General features: G+C 51.9%; 7 protein-coding genes across 7 annotated transcripts; 4 read left to right on the top strand and 3 right to left on the bottom strand.

The window, feature by feature from the left end:
* Nucleotides 1-56: 56 nt before the first annotated feature.
* CTAM01_10192 (YesU protein) lies at nucleotides 57-758 on the bottom strand (the record flags this gene model as incomplete). The annotated part of the gene is made up of 1 exon (XM_060526208.1): nucleotides 57-758. One exon carries the CDS (start codon nucleotides 756-758, stop codon nucleotides 57-59), a length of 702 nt encoding a protein of 233 aa, XP_060379153.1.
* A 1,990-nt stretch (nucleotides 759-2,748) lies between these two features.
* Nucleotides 2,749-3,369, top strand: CTAM01_10191 (uncharacterized protein; the record flags this gene model as incomplete). The annotated part of the gene is made up of 1 exon (XM_060526207.1): nucleotides 2,749-3,369. One exon carries the CDS (start codon nucleotides 2,749-2,751, stop codon nucleotides 3,367-3,369), a length of 621 nt encoding a protein of 206 aa, XP_060379152.1.
* Nucleotides 3,370-8,231: 4,862 nt separating this feature from the next.
* CTAM01_10190 (dual specificity phosphatase) lies at nucleotides 8,232-9,872 on the bottom strand (the record flags this gene model as incomplete). Its single annotated transcript, XM_060526206.1, has 2 exons — nucleotides 8,232-9,537; nucleotides 9,595-9,872. The coding sequence occupies 2 exons, from the start codon at nucleotides 9,870-9,872 to the stop codon at nucleotides 8,232-8,234; spliced, it is 1,584 nt and encodes a 527-aa protein (XP_060379151.1).
* A 612-nt stretch (nucleotides 9,873-10,484) lies between these two features.
* On the top strand, nucleotides 10,485-10,700 carry CTAM01_10189 (uncharacterized protein; the record flags this gene model as incomplete). The annotated part of the gene is made up of 1 exon (XM_060526205.1): nucleotides 10,485-10,700. The coding sequence occupies one exon, from the start codon at nucleotides 10,485-10,487 to the stop codon at nucleotides 10,698-10,700; it is 216 nt and encodes a 71-aa protein (XP_060379150.1).
* Nucleotides 10,701-11,505: 805 nt separating this feature from the next.
* CTAM01_10188 (uncharacterized protein) lies at nucleotides 11,506-13,835 on the bottom strand (the record flags this gene model as incomplete). The annotated part of the gene is made up of 3 exons (XM_060526204.1): nucleotides 11,506-11,956; nucleotides 12,007-13,059; nucleotides 13,165-13,835. Coding segments are annotated over 3 exons (2,175 nt in total), but the record flags the coding sequence as incomplete, so codon positions are not given.
* Nucleotides 13,836-16,060: 2,225 nt separating this feature from the next.
* CTAM01_10187 (uncharacterized protein) lies at nucleotides 16,061-16,761 on the top strand (the record flags this gene model as incomplete). Its single annotated transcript, XM_060526203.1, has 2 exons — nucleotides 16,061-16,162; nucleotides 16,516-16,761. 2 exons carry the CDS (start codon nucleotides 16,061-16,063, stop codon nucleotides 16,759-16,761), a joined length of 348 nt encoding a protein of 115 aa, XP_060379148.1.
* A 2,643-nt stretch (nucleotides 16,762-19,404) lies between these two features.
* On the top strand, nucleotides 19,405-20,295 carry CTAM01_10186 (uncharacterized protein; the record flags this gene model as incomplete). The annotated part of the gene is made up of 1 exon (XM_060526202.1): nucleotides 19,405-20,295. The coding sequence occupies one exon, from the start codon at nucleotides 19,405-19,407 to the stop codon at nucleotides 20,293-20,295; it is 891 nt and encodes a 296-aa protein (XP_060379147.1).
* Nucleotides 20,296-22,087: the final 1,792 nt, after the last annotated feature.

Here is a 22,087-nt window from a genome sequence, read left to right as displayed (position 1 = left end):
ATTTATTACATAAAGGCATCATAATACATCTATCAATGTCCGTCATCGTCCTTTCTTCAAAGCTTCCATACCTGAAGGTTACGATATCTCGCAACAAGAGGTTGCATCTGTCTGAACCCAATTCTTCCGTCCCGGATAATAGGTCCCGTGGACTTGTCGTCGTAAAACTCAAAGATGGGCAAGTCGTTGATGCGGAACTTCACCTCGCGCTTGTCCTTGATGACCTCAATCTTGTAAAACGCACCAGCGGCATCAGGGACGGGGGGCAAGGGGTCCGCGCCTTGAGAAACAAGGTGGAATCCAGGTGACTTGCGCAGGTTCGCCAGATGGAACGCCCTCTCTTCGGGCCAGCGTCTGCGGAAGTAGGACGCGTGCAGCGTACGTATGTCGGAGGAGTGGTACTGCGGGTAGCTCCCGTTCCTGGGCTTGAGGGACGGGTCAAAGATGGACCCCTTGCCGTCGTCGGCGACGGTGGCGGCGCCGAAGAAGAACATGGCCAGGCCGGGTTCGTTGCGCGGGGAGAATTCCCAAGTGATGCGGATGCCGTCGGGGAAGACTTCGGGGACCCAGTAGACGAAGTAGTCGTCTGGGTTGCCGCCGCCCGAGAGCTCGAGGGTATCGTTGACGGCTGCTACGGTGATGGGGCCCTCTGCCACCCAGGTTGCGACGTCGGCGGTTGAGTTCAGCGGGTTGCTGTATAGGAGTGTCTCTGCCATAGTCGAGGTGGCTAGGGCGAGGAGTGCGGTGAGAATACGCATGATGGATGGTTAAGAGGAGGAGAGCAGAAGTTTGAGAGCTTGATGACTTATGTGATGATCTCGACCCGGGGGCTTGGATGCTGATCTTCTGAGGAACCTCAAGGGGAATGCTCTAAGCTGGAGAGATAATGAGGATCACAAAGGTAACATTGGATCAGCTCCGGTGGATACATGAGATGTTTTGTAGCTGCACGGAATAGAAGACCGGTCACATCGTCTCAAGCGCGGCAGTAAAGTTTGCATCTTGGAGCGGAGTGATGCTGCACCGAGATTCCCGAGTCCGGGGTGTTCCCCCGGGAGTGGAGAACCGGGAGGTTGACAGGTGCGCCGAGCTAAGCTGAGAGGGGCAACTCCCGAGTCCCGCCATTCAAGTTTAAAGTCGCGCAATGTTGTCATCTGAAAGGTAAAAGGTGTGATTAATATAAACGGTCAGAATATTACCTTGAGAAGATGTCTCAGCCGATAGAGCTGTTGAGCCATGTGCAGTTTGTAGGTGGCGTCCGAAATGCTTATCTTATGTCGCTTCTGCAGCCCTGTATCACGCCACATTGACCCAGAGTGATGTCCATAGAGGTGAAAATTTAAGGTGGAAACATGTCTCCAAGGTTAAGTTCTCTGGAGACTTTGTGCCCGGGCTACTCCGTGACCCTGCGTCCGAATCCGAACTCTCGACATTTAAGTGAAAATTCATGAGTCTCTGCTGGGGGAGCAGAGTTTCCACCAATTGAGGGGGTGGAGATCAGCGTCGCATCCGGTAATGAGCCTAAATAACCGATTCGAATGAGGCGGAAATTGCAAGTGTTCTTGGACAACATCTTGGCAATGCCCGTGCTGTCCGGAGAGATAGTCTCCGTCTCAACTTTTACATTTGCAGAGCTGATCGGGTGGCGTAACGTTGAATTGGTAACCGGCCGGACGGAGTGACACCGGCCGGGCCCGGGTTTCCGACGGCGCTATGGACGATGCCGTAGCGGCGCTGGCCCGCTCAGGTGTTGCCGGCGCCCATGTCTGCTTCACTTACTACAATGCTCTTGTGATAATAAAAGCCAAACGATGTACCATGCTGTCAATTAGGACCATCTTTAGTTCCCAGAGTTTTCACCCAAAAGGAGTTGACGCATATTGCAGCGCTGTTGATCCATCATCCATCATCATGAACTCTTAATTCCAACTTCCGAGTGGTTTTTCTCATTATGTCTACGCACGCCTTTCCAAGCTTCCGCTTGCTCAATAAGAGCCGAGTAGTTCTGGAATAAACAGTAGTAGCCAAACCATGTATGGGCACTCCCCTGAGTTGCGTGTATCTGTGAAGTACCTGAGGCAAGCTACCTTCTCTCAAGTTCTCGATAGGACTTGAATCATTCAATTCTCGTGCCTTGGTGTTCATATTGCATGAATTCGGGCCCAAAGGTGAGGTAATAAGGCAGGAGGAGAACCACCAGAAGTTCAAGTATGTCGTTCTCCCGACGACCAGGTGCTTGGCTACCATTAGATGACCTTGGACCCTGAGGCTCTGTTCAATTTCCCTACAAATGGAGCCCGAGAGGACCAATAATGGACCCCGAAGACGATATTGGAGCCCGAAATCACGGGTCTGAGCCGGAGAACCCCCACTTTCCACCGTTTCGTCTACTTTGAGATAGACGACAAGGCTCCTGAAGCTCTGACAGTGGATCTCTACCCGGGAAACTCCTCCGCCAACTCCGCCATGGGAATAGTATGCCCATGACAATGATGGGGACCTCAACAACACCCAGTCTCGCTTTGCCCAGCTGGGCTGAGACGTCCCACTTAAGAGGTATTAACACTATGATTCCTCGTACGATGGAGTCATTTAGGCAACAGCCATGAAGCTGATATCTATGAGTCCTGTGACCCGACACCTGCTAGCATAAGTCGAAAGACGAAAGATTTGACCGATACGCAGAAGCCTTGGCATACCCAGATAACCTTCTCACTACACAGATTACCTCCTGTCAAAATTATCACAATGGCTCCCGGCTGGCTTGAAAAGTTCATTGTCCGCGTAGACGCCACCCCAGACAAACGCCGCACCGAAGAGACACCTACCCTGGAAATCCACTACACCGCGCTCAAAGATCATCGCCGCGTCCTCGGCGTAAAGGGCGACACAATACCGCGATACGAAGTAAAACGGCAAGCAGTCCTCGCAGCCTGGGGAGACAAGTGCTATGTCACATCACCCTCGAATGGAGGCCAAGAAGTGGCCGTGATCGATTTCCACACCCTGCCTGCCCAGACCGAAATCCAATTCTTGCAACGTGCGCTCAAGATCGATATCAAAGAGAGCGATGGGAAGTACGAGTCAGGCGAGCTGGGCAATGTGCATTGGAAGGCGACGGGTATGAAGGCGTATGGACGGGCGTCGTGGGAGCTGAGGAATGAGACGGAGATGATTTTGTCTGTCACGATTGACGATCATCAATTCAATGGTGTGATTTCTGTCTGGAAGAAGAATATTGGACAGGAGGCTGTCGAGGAAGTTGTCATGGTTGGGCTTTCCAAGATTGAGGAGTACAGGAGAATGATGCGGCATGCCAAGATATCTAGCATTGGAGTTGCTGCCAATGCGACGTGGTTGGCGGCGTAGTAAGACGTATTGGTGTTGTACTACTCTGTATCAACCTCACAACGACTTGTGTAATTGTTCAATCATCAGAAGTCAAGAAATGCGGTCCTTCGCGATTTTATCAAGAGATCTTCGGTACGAGATCAAAAGCAAGTTGGGCATTTACCTATTTCGTGCGTTTCCCAGAGGTTGTCAGAGTACAGAAGCAGACTTGCAGTAAGGCTCTGTCAATAGTCTCAACAGTGCGTCTCAATCAAAGCCTCTTGTTGCAAATTGGAGCCAGGTCTAAGACAAGTCAAATTTCGATTTTCATGGCAGACTTCACGAATTTCCGGTCATACGAAGTTGTGCCTCGAAACATGTTTACATTAACCGTGCCTGGAACCTTTCCGGCTTGAGTTGGTAATAGTTGTAGAACACCTAAGACCTACAATGTTGTTCTCATCTTCTAGACATGCGGTCCACAGCTATTTATACCATTATGCTACATGTCAAGTCTAGCCGCCTTCTTCGAAAGTATTGATAGAGTCTTCAACGTATGCTTGCTATACAACTGATGCCATATGATAAATCATTCACAAATCACTATCCGTAGTATTTGACCAAACCAAGTACGATGCCCTATTACTTCACACTCTAAATTTCACGTGCTCTTCCAAGTAAGGTATTCAAACGGCTACGGCAATATGCTTCTGACTGTAAATATTAGAAAACCACAACATCGAAGTTCCGCATAAAGTCAAAAAGCGCCACCTCTACAAACCTCGTATTGCCAATTATGACACAACCGTGTACGTTTCTCTTACAAGTTCCTTTTTGTCACTGTTTGAGAAATGCTGCTGCCTGGGGCTGCGTATCAAAGCGGAGACAATTACAAAGGTTGTTGTTTATTAACAAATACTTACGACCCAGTCTTGGCCGAAATAAAGACCCCGCAAGAAGCAAATGAGTGTCGTCTAATGCTGAAAAGCGCCAAAGCAATGCCGGCAGCCGAAGATATCGCACCTCTCGGAAGAAAACGCTCGTTGGACAAGGTTACAAGATGGGTCGTTTTGTTAAGAGCCGTAGGCGTAATTTGTCCAATCACTGCCTAGATATACACATAAAGTGCCAGTATGGTCACGAACTTGGCATTTTCGTCTCAAGGGATCTTGAAACACTTAGGCATCAGGTTTTCTCACTAGACAAATCCTTTCAAAGTCTCACGCCCGGTGGCATCAGGCCTTTATGCTCACACCACGACCACCTCGATTCTCTTCAGCAAACAGAAAGAGGGTCCCTCCAGCCCTACAGGCTCCAATATTCTTTTCCTTGCACAGCCTCGGAAGTGCCGTTAGCCGGGACAGACCACAGTCCCAGCAAGCAAAGGGAAACAGGGAGAGTGATAGAGGAAGATAGCAAACAACCCCCTCCCGTCCCGACTCGCTCTAGCTTGGAAATAGAAGGCGGGGCGTGCGCGCGCGGGGCGGTCTTTCTTCCCAAGAAATTTCCTAGGCGGCGTTTCTGGTCTTCGGAGCCCGAGGCCGTGCCGGGATGGTGATCCTTCGAGCTGCAAAAAAAGGATGGCAGAATAGGGGTCAACGTTTTGGGGAAAGAAGGAACTGGTGCGCCAACATCGCGAACGAAACCGCTTACTTTCCGTAAGGGAATGGATCTTCTTTCGGCAGCACTCTGACAGATGCATCTATAATGGGCAATACTGTCAGCTCCTCTATGTACTACGTAGTAGACCCGGCTGAGGTTCAAGATGAAAGCAACCATACCGACATGGAGGAACTTCATCCATGCCCAAGAATCCATCCACAATGAAGCCCCCACGCACACGGACGCTCGTGAGCACGGATACCCGTTGTGAGATTGAGAGAAGGACACCAAGCTGAGAGAAGGGGAAAGATGATCGTACACCCTCACTGCAGCCTTAGAGCTATTTCTTTCGCCATCAGCCCAAAATCTGCCTCGACTCCTACGAGAGGCCCACGAGCTACATAGTATACCCCCCCTCAGTCGAAGGAATACAACAGGGACATGGAGAGGAGATACCTTGCATACACGGACGCTTAGAGCGGCAGGTAAGAAGAACCCCGTACGCCAGAGAGCACTAGCATTCAGAGAAATCATACCCCTCCTTCTCTCCCCTTGCTCCTTCGCTCCCAACGGCATCGTCACAGGCTAGACTCGTCTTACGATATGCGTTTTCTTTCCCACTCCCTCTACCTTACAAGCGTAGGATTGCACCACTGCAGGCCCGTCGTCGGTCGAGCATGATGTGGACAGTAGGTAGCGAGCTTATGTGTCCTCTGTACGGCGGAGGTTCCGCTGGGTATCCGGCGTAGGAGCATCAGTATGCTGGCCGCTGCTGCGCCTCATTGACCAACACTAGCAAGTATATGCCCGTTGGATGTAGCAAGGAGGGATCTCAATCGATGTCGAGATTAGTGAGCTCTAGGGGGCTTACTATGGATTGATGTGCAGTTTTGCCCTCAATCTCAGCGGACGGGCGAAGATCCGGAAGGGGAAGTCTTCAGGACAGGAGGTAGCTGGTTATTTGCGGATATGTAGCCTGGTCTGGCTTTTAAGCTGGTCAGAGTCTCAAGACCTTGTTCCGCTCGCTTTGTGAGTAGAGCTTGGCGTACACCCACACCTAACAGTTCACATCCAAAGACCCGCAGGCGGTTGCAAAGGGAGGATACTGCGGCTTGCTGCCCAACCCAGCGACTCTTTCACGCAGTCAAGGTTGAACATCGAGGAGGATATGAGAATGCTCGCTTGAGCATGAAAAACATGTCAAATGTATGTTGGCGGGTTGCTTTACGGTCAATTCCATAACGATTTGCGACATTCAGTTCTGTACCTCGCCTGCTATCGTCTTCTGGGTTATCCGCTCACTTATTGATGAATGATCAGCATTACAAGTGATTCAGTAGAAAGCTGGATTTTAGTAAACGAGAATTGGAATGAGATTGTCAAGAGACCAGAAGGCGTGTACAAGGCCGCGCGAGACAGATCCGAGCTACAGGGCCTTATTGCATTTCCATCGCGCTCCGGATGACTGCCTCTGGAAGAGTGCCATTCAGGGGTGTCATCGTGATGTCGTCCTGATCTACGTCCCGCTCATCGACCCTTCCGCTTTCCATGCGTACCACGCCTAGAAGAACTTCTCTTAATCTAACCGTGGCCACTTCTTCTCCGAACGTCGAAATAATTTCCAACATAGCCTTATAATTCAACGGCGCCGCATAAGTGGTTATAATCGTCATCGTAGACTCCATGTCTTCGCAAAGTCTCCAGACTCCGACTAGAAGGGCCCACCCCTAAGACCCAGTACAGCCTCCCAACTCCTTCCTTCAGCGAAAGCAGGGTGAAGCGCCCTTCACTTTCCCGACATCGACAGAGGCGAGAAGGCAACAACCATCATGCTGGGCTCACAGTGCTCCATCTAGACCAGGAAGAAACAGAAAGAATTTCATCAGCCTTGGGTCCGCCGTTTCGCGGGTGATGACAATGCTCTTCACTCTTCCCAGTCCTACGACGATCCTTCTGCGATCTAGAACAGGGGCTGGGATCTTCATTCAACGTCTACCCCCTCCCATCGACCCCACGAGAAACATCGTTTGCCGAGAACTAGACGTAGGCAACACCAACTTGGCAAACCTCCGGCACCATTACCACACCCCCAAGCAGACAATCAGCATCATCTCCGTTGCCCCCTCGAACATCCAGAATTCGCCTGCCTCACAATCTTTCCGCGGGACATTACGGATAGTTGTTCACGCTGCCTCGCGCCTACATTAGATCTCGCGCATCTAGCTCGCTGCAGGCAGCATTTTCTGCTTCTTCTAGAATCCAAAGTGCGTCTGGTTCCGCCCCACACTCTGACAGAAGAGACCAACTGCCGTTCAAAACACTAGCAATCGATGGGTTTGGCCTGCCTCGACTGTACGGATATGGATCACCTACCACGCCTCACCTCACCTTTCCTGCCTCGGCTCTTCCATCTCGTGCATGCAGGCAGCAATCTTACCTCCTAGAAAATCTCCATCTCGTTCTTAACCCCTCTGCAAGCAAGAAGCATCCCAGTCTGGCTCCAACTGTACATGCATCAAAAACGGGTCGAAGTAATACAACGCCCCAAGAAAGGAAGATGATCTTGGAAAAGAAACAGGGTGTCTTTACAGTGCTTCGATAGCAACCTGCGTCTGTGGTCCGATCCACCCATGTACCGAGATGTACGAAGCTCGGGATAAGGTAAAGTCAAGTTTCCCTCTCTCGCTGCAACGGCTCGGAGTAAGCTTCAAGGGGAGCACGCGAGCATACATGCGCACTCTGGGAGTAGGAATCGTCGCTAGTCGTACGCTGAAAGAGCGTTTGGTTTGAAGCGAACCTTACACAGTCAGTAAGTAAACATATTCAACGAATAGAGACTAACATCAGTGACTACTGGGACGAGTAAACTTCTTCATGGCCAACGTCAGGGCGAGGTCACATTCATCAACAATCTCATTGGGCACACCAAGCGTTGATAAGTATCCGTACGGCAATACCTTGATCCAAGGCAACCATGAAGATAGGCAAGGTATCCAGCCATTCACATGTAACAATCCATTGACGGGGCCAGATGTACGTGCAATTCAAGAGTCTGCAGTCAGCGAGGATCATCTAGAACGAGTCTCCATGCCATCTAGGAATACCCTCCCGTCTCCCCTGTTCCAGGCTGATGCAACCGTATATGTCATGCGATCCTTCCCTCTCCCACCCAACTCCAGGCCAAAGCCCCCTCTTCCAACGCCTTGCCAAATGCACATTCTTCCACCATGTATCCTCACCATCTACATCTAGCTCTAGCTCTAAACCGCAGGCTCTGAGCCAACTCAACGCTTATGCATCTACAACCTCCCCGAACCAGGCGGCATCCGAATCCCCATCGCTGCCGCACCCCCAGCCCCAGGAACCCTCGCAGCAACCTCGTCCACACGCCCCTTTTGCAGACTGAACCCGGGTGTAACCCACCCGCCGCAACTGCACCGGAATCCCCGCCAGCTGTACCTCCCCACGGCGGCGCCGCACTTCTGATTCGGGCACGACAGCCGTCCCTCCAACGTCCCCTTCTCCAGCTCCTCCCTCATCCACCCCAGCGGCTCCACAAAGACGTGTCCGCACGGCTGCTGTTGCTGCCGCTGGTCCCTAGGGGCATCGGGCTCGTGATCGAGTACGAAGCGCGGCGTGGCCAGCGTCTTGCGACACTTTTTGCACCGCACCTCCATGCCCTTGACGCTCTCCGCCTCTTCCTTGCTCGTTTCCTCGTCCTCGAACCGCAGCTTTGTCGGTGCCTGACCCGCGGCAAGGCTCTCGTCAATCTCCCTCTGGAACTCCCACCGCTTGTAAATGGGGTGCGACGCCACGTCTTCAGGGCACCCCATGATCCACCACATCTCGAGTTGCTTTATGAAGCCCGGGTTCGGCTCCGCAATCTCTCGCGTATTGCGAACCCACTTCACGGCGGCGGCGACGGCGGCTGCAGCCCTCTCTTGCGCTGCTGCGGCTTCCTCAGCGGACTTGGGCGCCCCTCCTGATGCTCCGTTCTGCGCGGCGGTCGTCGAGGCCGCGGACCTGCCGAAGCGGGAGGGGTGTTTCCAGAGGAGGTAGGCAACGATGGCAGAGACGGAACGGGACTTGCCCATGGCACAGTGGACATAGACGCCGCCTGGGGCATTGGGGTCCGGCTTCTCCCCGTCAGAACTGAGATCCAGCTGCTCGAATAGGGGGGCGGGGAGGATGGCATCCGGATCTGTGGGCTTCGCCTCTGCCGCCGCCGCTTTAGCCGAGGCAGCCTCCGTCTCAGACTCAGACTCGGTCTCCAAATCCTTGGCCACAGCCGCCTTCAAGCGCTTGGCCTTCTCCTCAAAGCTCTTGCCCTTCTGGGTCTCCTCTTCAGGCCCATCCGTGACGCTCTTCTTGCTGCTGCCGGGGTACAGCGCATCCTCGATGAAACGGACGGCCTTGGGCAGGTGAACGAGCAGGTCCTCATCCTCGACATCATCGATGTCGATGACCATGTGCTTGTAGCTCTTTCCGTAGTTCTCCCAGGTGTCGGTCTCGCTCTTGAGACCGGCCGGGTCGAATCGCAGCACAGACAGAATGTGGGTGATGTTGCGCTCCTTCAGTGCTGAAGGGCGGCGCAAAGCCCATATGCTGGTAAATAACGTTAGTGAGCCTCACAGTGAAGATGACGGAGATAATGTGTCTCACCCGCCGACATAGAGCTCCTCCTTGCCATCGATACGGTTCATCGCCATTTCGACGCAGCTCTTCTTCAAAAGTCGGTGTAAAGCTTCAGTTTCCTCGCTCCCTTCAGGCTCGCCTGTGTAGATCTCTAACGTATTGGTCGGCGCTTCTTTTTCCTTGGGGGGTAGCACCTGCGCCGCGTCCTGCAATGCCGTCGTGGTCGTGGTCGTGGCCGTCAAGCTTGACTCGATCTCTTTCAATCGCTTCGTCACGTCCTCGGTTGAAATGTGGCCACGGACCATGCGAATGGCTTTATCGATGAAGGCTTCAAAAGGCAGCTTGGCACAAGATACATGAGCGTAGTATGGTAGTGTATGACGGTGTAAGTTTCCCTGCTGTCTACGGATGGATATTGGTGTGTGACCAAGAGAGAAAATGGAGAAGGGGGAAACGAAAGAGTCAATGTCGGTGTCCCAAGCCCAAGAGCTACCAGAAAGACAGACCCCTCTCGCGTGCCAATCTCAGGATGCGACGAACGCTGGTGGTAGTGGTTGGGTGGTGGTGACGAGAATGACGCAGTTGTGCTTGTGGCTCGGCCTGAAGTTGCTCTAGCTTTGTTTCCCAGAATACTGCCGTTGCCGAAAAGAGCCAAGCCTCCACCTTTGTTTTCGTCGCCTCAGTCGTTGTGTTGTACGTACCCTCGTTCCCTCGTGCTCTTGGCTCCTGCCACTCGGCCGTGTGGTGGAAAGAAATGTCCGGCGTCCTGTTCCCTCGTGCCTGCGGTGTGGCCCCCCTTTCCCCCGCCTCAGGTCCAGGTCATTTGCCCCTTCCCCTCAGGGCACTTTCCCATGCCTACTATCTATTGTTACTAAGGTAGGGTACATTGGCATATTGGGTAAAGACAGAACAAAGTCATGCGCCACCGCCACATCTCTCTGTGGCTCATAGGGCTGAGATCATGTGACCTTCTGTCAACCGGCGGCCTCACTGCGGCATGCCGAATTGCCGTTGATGAAGCCTTATGGCGACTTGGCGTTTACACAGAGCAAGGTACCAGAGCATGTGTTTGTTCCTTGCTCAACAGACACCAACATGGGGTACTCCGTACTGTAGCTACTCGTAGGCTGTAGCCAGCTGTGGATCTGATCAGGTCTTCATTGACTGTCAGACTACCTTCCTCTTGATCCCATCATGCCGATTCGGAAACCAAGTACTCAACCACATCACATAATTACGAGAAAGCAAATCTAAGCCAGGGACATGTTATGGATGGAAACAGTAACTTGTTCGAGATTTGGTAACTTTTTATTCTTTTCTCACTATTGTCCAACCTGTGTGCCCTGACCCTACAAAATACATTGCTAGCTTGAACTCTTCAGTCTGGCTGAAGGATGTGCTGCATCTCTTCTAATACCAATATCATTTCATCGTATCACCTCCCCACCACTGACTGGCCCGATCATGCCTGGTATTTCCTCCAAATGGAATGCGCGCAACAGACAGCTTGCAGATATGTTTCTGGTGCCTGAAAGCCCCTCATGGCAACCACCTATACTCCAAAGGCCCCAAAATATGGGTGCTTCCAAATGGCCAGCCCATCAAACCCGAGGATGCTGCCCACATGCTTCAACAAAATGCTTTTGATTTTTTCTTTTTTGTACGGCGCATGGCACTGGCAAGGGAATTGCTAACCAGACCGTGGCGTTGGATGTTTCTCGACATGTTCCGCTCGGCCCCGTGCGTCAACGGCTGTCTTCATCTTGACTGCTTGTACAGTCTCAAATCGTTCGCTCGCATTCGGTGTATTAGTTGGACGCATCCGAGTAATGTCGCGCTACGCGCCCCGGACATTTGCGTTCAATGAATGGCCAGTCAACCAATGCCATGGTCTCCAACGAATCATCGGTAAGTCGAGCTTGGGAGCTTGGCTTATGCTCATCTCGGAGTAGGATCTTCATCCAGCATGCAAGCATTTTCCAGCATGTTCGTCCATTTGCCGCTTGTGCCTGCGTGGCTATGCTTAAGATGCTGCCGAAAGTGATCTGCGCGGAAAAACTTCTTGCTGCTGTTGCACTCCCTGAACTTGTGTACTTCTTGGAGATGGCGAATGCGCTCTTCCCAATCCTGGTCGGTAGCGTGTCGCGGTGCGGAAGCACCAGGGCCTCTCCCGTTTCTAGGGAACTCCTCACCACAGTAGCCACAAGAGTCTGCTTCACCGGGGCGATTGGTACTGTCGTGGAACGCACGATCATAGCCATTCAGGGCTGAGCAACTCCAGCTGTGTCTGCGAACATGAAGACTATTCTGGTGGCGTTCGGCCTCATTCTTGTTCTTGAATCGATTTCCGCAGAAAGAACATTCATACTGCTTCTCGGCTTCGTGAGACCTGTTGACGGTTAGCGAAAAGCTTCTAATATTTGCAGGGTCGGTACTTACGCCAACTCCTCAGCCGACTCAAATTTCTTGGGTTTCTTCGGGCAACAATCGCACATGAAGAATCCCGAAATTTTGGTTCCACCAGGCTTGCTCACCTCCGTAAGCTTGCGGGGAGAAGCGAGAGGCCGGCTTTCGCTAATGGTCCGCTGGTGGGGTGCCCTGGAAAGGGAACCGCGAGGCGAGGGGTTGAGCGACATTGATGCACTGTAGGGAGAGCTGCAGCTGGGGTCGGTTCCGCCGGGCGAAATTCCACCTGGGGAAAGGCCCCCTGGAGAGACTCGGCCAAACGACGACGAGCCCATGCTGGTAATGCTCCCGGTGAGTAGTGATAGGTTAGAGCTGTAAGACCCTGCGCGACCGGATGGCGAAGAGATTGATCCTTGAGGGATGACACTCAGTCGAGGCGTGGGGGATCCTCTTTGGTTTCCATCGCGACGGCGTAGCAAGTCACTCTGGGTGGTGAAACCAAGTGGTACGCTGTCGTCGGGATCAGCGGATGCACGGCGCTTCGCCCCAGCACCATCGTAGTGTGCTCTCATGGGATCCTCTATCCGCAATCTCTTCATAGAATTGGTCTCCTCCATTTCCATCTCCTCCACTTCGTAGCTGTGCGATGATGCATCGTCGCTGTTATTCCTTCTGGTGCGAGTAGGTGGTGACCTGTCGAGGTCGGAGACGGACCGAGGTGACCTATAGTCCTGGCCGAGATGGAATGGCTGGCTTCTAGGGGAAGGTGAGAGGGCAGAGTGAGGAGTCTGCGTGTATCTGTCGGGAGAGTCTAGTAGGTTTGACGTCTTGAGGTGCAACGGAAGACTGGTGGGCACGGAGAGTGGCGGTACCCGCATGTCGCCAGAAAGCCTCCTCGAGAAAGGGTCACTAGTTGATGATGTGCTTGACGCACTGAGGAGTGAGCCAGGCGGCTTGTTATCGAACGTCTTTAGGGGAGCGAGCTTCTTCTTCATGTCGGTGAAAGCGTCGGCGCCAGACTGGAACTGGAACTGGTTGTGGTGCAGACCAAACCCGGCCGAGATGCTCGGCAAGGAACATTCAGATCTATCAATGTGAAAATGTTAGATGGGCACCCAAAATCTCGACACTCTCAAGTTCTTTTCTTCTAGAACCAAACTAGGCCCGATTGAAAGGTTGGGGATTTCCTACCTTGTGGAAGCCGAAGCTGAAGACGAACCCATGCTGGCATAACCCTCATCGTGCCTGTAACCGGACCTCATGTAGTGTGGCCTGTCATCCAAACTTCCCAAGCTGTCGTGGTAACTATGTTCTCTAGGGCTGTATGATGAGGGATCGCGGTAGTGTTGTCTGGGCTCCTGGTGATGCATGTGAGGATCGTCAAAGGGAAGTCGTGGTGGTGGTAAGGGCGGCGGTGCGTTGATTCTGTCTCCGGAACCTGGGATGGCCACAGAGGAGGAGTAACTGCTAGAGTCGAAGCGGTTTGAGTCTCTTGGGTTTGAGTCTATAAATATGCTGGGAAGACCCGCAGGCTCCCTGTATCTCGAAGGTGCCTCCATGATGTCGGTTTGTATCTGTGCAGTTGCTGGCTGAGGATTGACAATTCCAGCTGAAGCGGCGCCACTAAGGTTTATAGTGACGGAAGCACGGGCGTCATGAGTGATGGGCCGGGAAATATCTAGGGTTCTGATCGCGGTGGGATACGAGAAGCGTCCGAGGCCAAGGCGGTCGTCTTGGAGGCCGTGGGTGGCGATGGCAGTCGGGTTCGCCGTTGGTTGAGAACGGGGGCCAATGCAAGCCGAGAATGGCTGTCTCTGTCGGTCTCTCTCTCTTGCGTCACGCAGCGGTCGGGGCCGAGAGGAGACTGAAAAAGGAAAGACAAGACTAGACGGAATCGAGCAAAGCGGCGCGAGTCGTAACGTGGAAGAGGGAAAAGTAGCAGACGTCGATGTGGTTGGACTGGATGTACAATTGTTGAGTCCGGCGGTCTAATCGCGGGACAAGCAGAAACAGATCAGGTCCGGACGGCGTCGAGGAATGCGAGGCGCAAATGTTGTCGGAGGAAGCAGAGTGGCCGGAGCTGGGGTGGGTAGAGTTTACATCCGTAAGTCAGGTCAGGTCGTGGGGGGGAGACGACAGCTGAAATAAGAGGCGATTGTGTGACGACGCCAGCTGCTGTATAAATAAAAATAAAATAAAATCGACACCCCCAGGTATGGCGAGGCGAAAGAGGCGACTAGTACTTATGAAAAAAAGGCGGGAGAACGAGTCGAGTGGAGGAGACAGACCTGGTCAAGGAGAGGAGAGGAGAAGGGGGTGGAGGGGGAGCCCAGGGAAGCTGTCGGCAGCGTCAAGCGAAGCTCCAGCGGCAGCAGTAGCGGTATCCGTAGGTAGCGGTATTCGTAGCGGTAGCGGCCCAGGGACCCAGATGGAGGCACATCCAAACCTCCAACTTCGGCGTAACGTGGATTGGAGAAGAAGCCCCCGGGTGGTTCCTTTTTACCCCCAGCAGGGGCAGTAGCAGGGGATACTGAGAGACAGAGGACAGCCCAGGCAGAGAAGAGACCTGACTGAGAGAGAGAATACCTGATACCCTAGCTTAGCACGCCTACTGTGAACGGATACACTAGGTCCTGAGGTATCCTTAGCCCAGGGCCTTACAGGGCAGGGCAGAAGAAGAGGAGGTGGAGAAGAGGAAGGCCGGATGGAAGACAAGAAGGGAGGGGTGACGGGAATGATTTGATGGGTGAACTTTGGAAAAGGGGGTGTATGTACTAAGTAGAAGGGGAGTGGTGATAAGGAAGAGAGGGGGGGTGGATCTCTCTCGTTGACGGGTAGAGTAGCGGGACGCTTGTTCGGCGAGCAGCCCTAAAAGGAATAGGATGCGGATGGGGACTGGCTAGTCATACACCAGGGAACCACGAGCACGACGTTGGGCGTGTGGCTGTTTCTTGTAGCCCGTTGAGTTAGTGCCATGCAAGCACATAAGCAGCAATGCAGCCCTGTCTGTCAACTTCTTGTCGCCCTTCCTTCACGCTGCGTCGGGGTGTGGGTAGCACCTAAGGTAAGGTAGGCAAGGTGGTGTAGACTAGGTATTCGTAGCGGTAATGGTTGTAGGGAAGGGGGTTGTTGCTCGGATCGAGCGTTCGAGGGGAAATGGAAGAGAGAAGGAGGGCTGGGGACGGAGAGTCATGGGGGTGACGGAATGAGGTGCGTTGATGTTGATGCGACCAAGGCCACCCAGGCGATATAAGCATAGATAGCTCAAGGTGTATATGTGCGTATATGTGTGTGCGTGTGGTGTGTATGCCGTGCTGTTACTAGCTGCGTGCGTGGGCTACCTTGAATGGGCAAGGTGAGGCGATGGATCTAGAAGGCTCGAGGAAGCATCCGAGTCGGATCGAGTTGTTGGAGGAATCGGAGTGCGTCAAGGACGGCGGGGTGAGGAATGCAGTAATTTGTCTTCCTTGGTGATATTCGGAGAGGTGTGGGTAATAAGACGGCGGTGATGGCGTGCGGCGTGCGGTGTGCGGCGAGCCGTGGAGTCTAGACGGCGTCCGGGTCGTGTCCTTTGCCCGGTGCTAGTCTCCTGACGTACGAATACGGTATTCGTAGGTAATCAATAGTAATATGCCTTATGAGCCAAGGGAATCCGCAGGTCTGGGTCCGTCCGGACGAGGGCCGGGGGAGCGCAACAATGGAATGAAGAACAAAAGAAGTCGAGAATGGGATTGTGTCCGGGCGGTCTGGCAGGTGTCGCGACGGAACCTCGCTCGATTCAGCAGAGACGTGGAGGCACCTGAGTAAGAATCAGCACAGAACCTGACAAAAAAAGGTACGAGTTGTAGGTGAGAGAAAGCAAGGCAGTCAAAGTACCTTGCGTTCAGGTGGATGAATACCTAAGGTACCTAGGTAGGTAGGTACTTTGAGGTAAAGTAAGGTGTGATGAAGACTGCCTCGACGCTCGCTCCGTGCGCGAGATGGAATGGCGTGTGAAGAAAGACCAAGGCGGGAATGCAGCGCATTTGAGGTTTCGTGGTCCGACTGATGAGATGGAAGTTGGGAAATCATCCCGAAGCCGAGGACGATGACCAAGCAGCGTGAGGTGAGCTGTTCAGCTGTTGGAGCATTTGTTTGCTACCTGCATGTTCCTGTCGGACCAAGTCACCAGGTAAAGTACCTACCTAAGGTAAGGTAGGTAAGGTAGGTAGGCACGGTTTGGTAGGTACCTTCCATGCGAATTGATACGAAGAATTACATCACACGCATCATCTCAAGGGAAGAGGACAGGCAGAAGTGCTGCTGCCTCTTGCCCTCCTCATCGTTACATGTCCACCTTCCCTTTCTCCTTCCCAAATCAACGCAAATTCCCGTTGACGAAGCCACATGCATCACGAAGTGGGTAGGCGTGAGAACTATCCGCAAGGCAGGAACGATGCGCATCGACAATGAAAGAGGTACCGCACGAAGCGATGAGCACAGATCCATACCTTAGCTAAGATAGGTACCTTGGATACCTTTGGCGTAACTTCCCTTCCGTAGGTAGACACGTCGGTGAGGCAAGTACTCCGTACGGATACAGCAGGCACGAACATTCAGGTTGGCGCCAAGGCCAAGGAGGAACTGGAGGAGTCAGGAAAAGCAAGAGGGGAAATGATGCGAAACGGGACTTTGGTGGATTTGCATCTCGCTTTTGCATCTTGCAGCCTTTGGGCTTCACTTAAAGAAAGCTACCTAAGACTAAGGCACATTTGGGTTGCCCGAGTTGCCTGCCTGGGTAAGCAATGAAAAGTAAGGTCGGTCGGGCTTAGATGGGGTCTGATGCTGAGCTCATACTGATGCTGATGCTGATGCTGATGCTGATGCAAAAGAGGCAATGGATGACCTTGCCTTGCTTGCCTCATTGCAGGCATAGAAGTTGCAGGTGTAGAAGAAACACCCAAAGTGCATATCTCAAGTGCCACAAGCATCTTGAGGCAGCGGGGTGAAGGATCTCGCAACGGTCTCTTGGGCTCTTGAACAAGTGCTTAGATACGCTGGGTGGGGTCCTTGAGAACCGTAGGTACTCCGTACTCCGTACTTCATCAGGTCTTGCCCATCTCACCCAAGAAAACACGACCGAGGGAGAAGCTATCAACCATAAGGTAAGAAACGTACCGCATTGCGCTACCTGATTGTGCTCCCTCACAGGCTCACGTCGTGATTCCGTCCGTCTCTCCGTTGAAAAGAAGAATGCGTGTGCAGTGTGCTCCAAAGATGCAAGTCCAAGGCGACACAGGGCAGAACAGGGCAGAAAGCGGGTTCCGTTGAATCATTCCATTTGCTGCGCGCTCCCGGTGCGTCCCTCCCGCGGTCCAGTGTCGTGGCTGCAAAGATCAGGGGTATCCGATCAGGATTAGCGCGGGTCCACGACGACGGGGTAGCACCGCATGGTGGCCCGTGGGAGGGGAGAGAGAGCAGACAAGGCAGGCGCAAGGGTCTCCGAGAGCAGGGCAAGGACCACGGCTCTCTCGACCTTCTCGTGCTTCCTTCCAAACAAATATCCCAAGTATCATCAACAAGTCCGCTGCCCAAGCTAAGGTAAGTCCCTCGAGATACAATCCTGGCGTTCCATTCTGTCTGCTCGTTTGTTTTTTGCAGCCAAGAAGCGTATTACGCGTTTGGATACTGTTTCGGCGAGGTATCTTGAGTCTCATTTCCTCGGTACTCCTACCCGTAGAGAGGCCTTCTCTGCAACCGTTCGGATAGAGCGTCAGTGTGAGGTATTTGGATGGAAAAAAGAGTCAGAGTCTGGAGACAAGGGCTGCTCGGTAAGGCAAGGAGGAGGAAGAAGAAGAAGAAGAAGAAGAAGATTGAGTGGAAGACTGGAAGGCCCTGAGGGCATGGGGAAGGAACTTGGGACGGGGGGGTGAAAGGGTGAAAGGGGTGAGCACTTTCAGGATCATGTTCTCTGCCCAGGCATACAGACCTCAGGGCGTGCGCTAAGCGGATGGCTACTATACACACACCCCAGCATCTAACAGAGCAAGGGGTATGGAAGGAAAATTGAGGGTGTAGAATTGAGCCCTGCTGGCCCTGCTGGCCCTGCGCCTACCTCCCACACACGGGAAGGCAGGAGCGAGGGTGGGATTGGCACTGGGGAACCTGATGGACCAAGGAGAATGGATCGCTCCGATACGTACCTTGCCTCGGACCTCAGGTTGAACCTAACGTAACCCAATGGGAGACGAACTACAAAGTGCAGACTCCCGTCGTACATAGAGACCACCTCAGGTGGCATAGAGATACCCAGGCAAAAAGGTACCTTGGTCTGCAGCACACACACCTACAGATGGCATCCGACAAATTTAGAAAGACAAGTACGCACTCACCACTCTTTCCCATCCATCTCAGTCAGCAGCTTCCTGTAAGGTTACTAAGGGGCCAAGGTAGTAAGGTAAGGTAGGGTAGGTTCCCAGCTCCAACATATGGTACTACGCCTACCTGCCTCTTAGACAGGATAGTAACAACGACGTACAGGGAAGGTGTGCAGAGGGAACCTCACCTTCCGCGGTTCCTTGGTTGACTAGAATAGAAAAGAGAGCACCATTAAGACACCACCCCACACGACGGATCACCCCCTACGACGGATCACCCAATTCGGTACAATTCAGTCAAAAACCACTAATTCTACCTACTTCATTTTATAATATAAAAAATATATAGAAAATACTTTTAGATATAGAATATATAGTTTTCTTATTAAAATATTTTTTATAAATTATAATCTATTATAATTACTAAGATATTATTAAGTTAAATATAATGTTTTTTACTATATAAAAATACGATTTCTAACTTTATGAAAAATAAATAAAGTTAAGTATTTTAAAAAACTAGAATTTTTAAAATATTTTTCTAAGCTTAAATATATTATTTTTAGCGTTATACTAATTATATAAGCTTAGGAAATTTAAGTTTTTATAAATGCTACTTATTATAATATAACTTAATATTTCTATATAATAATACTTATATTACTAATAAAAAACTATTTATATAAGTATAATATAAATCTACTAAAAATAATCTGCTTTAAAATCTTATTTTTTTTAATAAATAAAAGAGTTATATAACATAGTATAATATTAGTATTTATATAGAAATTACTAGTAAATACTAATATTTAAAGGCATATTTTAAATCTAATATTATTATGTAATATAATATAAAAATAATTTCTTGAAATATTTTTCTATACTAATTATTTTTTTTATAGCTTGTGTATTTTTTGAAATATTTATTCTTTAATTATTTACATATATATAGAATAGCGGTTTTGGCTGAATGTGGCCGAATTGGGTGATCCGTCGTAGGGGGTGATCCGTCGTGTGGGGTGGTGTCTTAGCTAAGGAAAGGGAAGGTAGGCACGAAGGATAGGTACCCTGGTACATGGGCATTTTGGGTGAGGGTACCTTACCTTACCTCGCCTTACCTAACAGAATAGTTGCATCATTCATCACTTCTTCTCGCTTTTGCCTTCCATTGGGTTGCTGTTGCATTCAGGTTACAATCCACCTCCCTACACTACATCACCTTCCTGTGCACCGTTCCGACCATGTCGAAATTGTCGTCGTCGTCGTGCGGCATGTCTGTGTCATTGCGCTGCAGTGCCTGTCCTCCCATCTTCTCGTCTCATTCGGCCAAACGATGGTTCAAGACCCCGAGTGGCACCTCTCCACAACCTCACCTCTCTGCCTTACACCGTTTGACCGCAGTCTACACTATCCGCACCGCACCGCGGCGCACCGTAATGACTGCACCCTATCGAGGCAAATTCCAAGGTTCCAAGTTCCAACCCTACGCCTTGCTGCACCTCCGCTGTCAACTCCAGACCCCCCTCCCATCCAGCCCAATCCCGCCTCATCCTGGGACAACGCTTGTACGACCTTGCCTCCCCGCCACAGACAGGCCGACAGACTGACTCCCCAGTCCGGCGTTCAACCGCCGCTACTTTGGCTCGTTCCACCATCACGATGCTATCTTGGAGCTGCCTTGCCACTCTTCACTCCAGGCACAGCAAAGCAAACACCCTCAACGATGCTCGGTCTCATTAACGCAGACATTGGCATTGTTCCCAGCCATCACCTGTTGTCTGCGGCACTGCTGCCCACGCCATTAACTTCGACCTCACCGCATCTATCAATGACCTCCTCGACTCGAACCGCCTCCACACAGGCGTGGATCTCGAACCATTCGTACCCCTCCCTGCAGTTACCCCACCGCCAATCACTGCCATCAGACACCAGGGTACTCCACGCCGCACCCATCTTATCTTCATAACCTCATACAGGTAGACTCACCACCATACGTACCTACATTATGTGTCTACGCTGCGAACGAACATGCTCAAAGTCCCTGCACTCTTTATGTCCGACAACACAAGGCAATCGGCTCCATGTGGTTTTTGTTCATGTCCGACATTGGCAAGAAGCAGTTCCAACCGCCATCGTCGCCTCTTTTGGTCACTATCATTGATTGCAAATGTCGTTTTTGGGTCGGTATCCTGCCCTGTCTCTTGTTCAGAATTGCTATAGGTGCTTACCGATAATCTGAACCCACTCACTCAATCCCCGCAGATTTCTGATCAAATGCCTACGGAACAGGTGCAAAATTGAGGGCCCTTGATGCCACTATTTCCAAAGTCCCTCCCACTTTAGCCAAGCAGGCAGAGAGCTACGGTGCCAATGCCGAATATTGGCGCCGTCTCGCCGAGCAAGCTTATTTATGTGCACTTGTTTGTTACAACCTCTCCACAGCGCATTCACAATCAGATATCGATAGGCACTGCAATAATCTTTGACAACGAAATAGCTCCCCAAACAACGAGTGGACAACCACCGAAGGACAACTCGGCTTGCGTACTGACAAGTTCACAATGGCAGTGCCTCATTCTCTACTACAGAAGCTTCAATATGGCAAAACGCAATTTCCACGGTCTAAAGCCTCCGGCCTGGTTTGGCTAACTCGACGATCTTCAGGTTGCGGCGCTGCTACTGCTGCTGCTTTTCGCATCTCGATCTAACCACATCGATCTTCCCGCAGCCGCTCAGTCTGCCAAGCAAGCCCGCCTACGCGAAAGATCTCAAATCCGTGGTCGCTTTTAGCACCTTCAGTCTCGGGGTTCAGATGCGCGGTCAGCCTGCCAGGCCGGCCATCTCTTGACTGGGCTGTGCACGTCGGCACTTAGTCCTAGCAGCCAATCATGGGAACGAAGAGCGTCGGGGATTTCGCCGCCAAACCCTCCTCTCATTCCGCCGTTGCGCTGCAGCTCACCGTTTGCATGTTCATGCCAATCAGTCAGTCAAGGCCCGCTTGTCGCCCGACTGAGCACGGCACACCCACAGCGATACAAACGCACCGCTTGGTTCAGGATGACTGTGTTTACGAGCGGATCCTTGGCCAATCTTGACGCTCAAAATTGCGTCAGCCTTCTCCTCTTGCGACGACCACGACAACGACGACAGAGCATAACTCTGTCACCAAGGAATAGCTGTCTCGCCATTGGTCTTCAACACGGGACGTCCTTTTGGTCCAAGCCAGCTTCCGCTGACTTGCCTTGCGGAGGGCTATTCAGTTCTCGGTATTCACCTGTCGGTTCGGGTCATTCTTTCACGCTCTCTCTGCGATCAGGTGATGAGTATCACATCATTACTCTTCAAACTAGGACACCCAAGAGTCCGTTAGAACGAGCTAAGACGTACGGATAGCTTGCCCGGACTTCGTACAGGCCTCGGTTTGCTCCGTTTGGAAGGGTGGCCCCTGTCGAGATCCGAAGTATTGGACGCTATTTGGATTTCTCTCCCGCTACTGGAAAGTAGGGCGTAAGGCCCCAAGTTTGACGAGCCGCCAGCTGCCCCTTGTTGGCAACGCTGAAGCACCGACAGCGTCAGTCTTTTCGGACCACATTCCATCTTTTGACTAAGCGCCTACAGCCCCCCGCCGGCGCATGGCTGAAAGCCTTCGCACCTTCTGCCGCCTTGGGTTCTGGCCATGGCTTTGAATACCAAGTGTTTGCGAGTTCCATTCCCCGTTCCGTCATTTAGGGCTGACAATGATGCATTTTCCGAACCGT

The sequence above is a fragment of the Colletotrichum tamarilloi genome, assembly GCF_030869305.1.
Source record: "Colletotrichum tamarilloi strain Tom-12 chromosome Unknown Scaffold_45.1, whole genome shotgun sequence".
Classification (NCBI taxonomy): Eukaryota; Fungi; Ascomycota; class Sordariomycetes; order Glomerellales; family Glomerellaceae; genus Colletotrichum; species Colletotrichum tamarilloi.
Note: the sequence above shows the minus strand (reverse complement) of the source record. Positions and strands in the feature narration are given on the sequence as shown.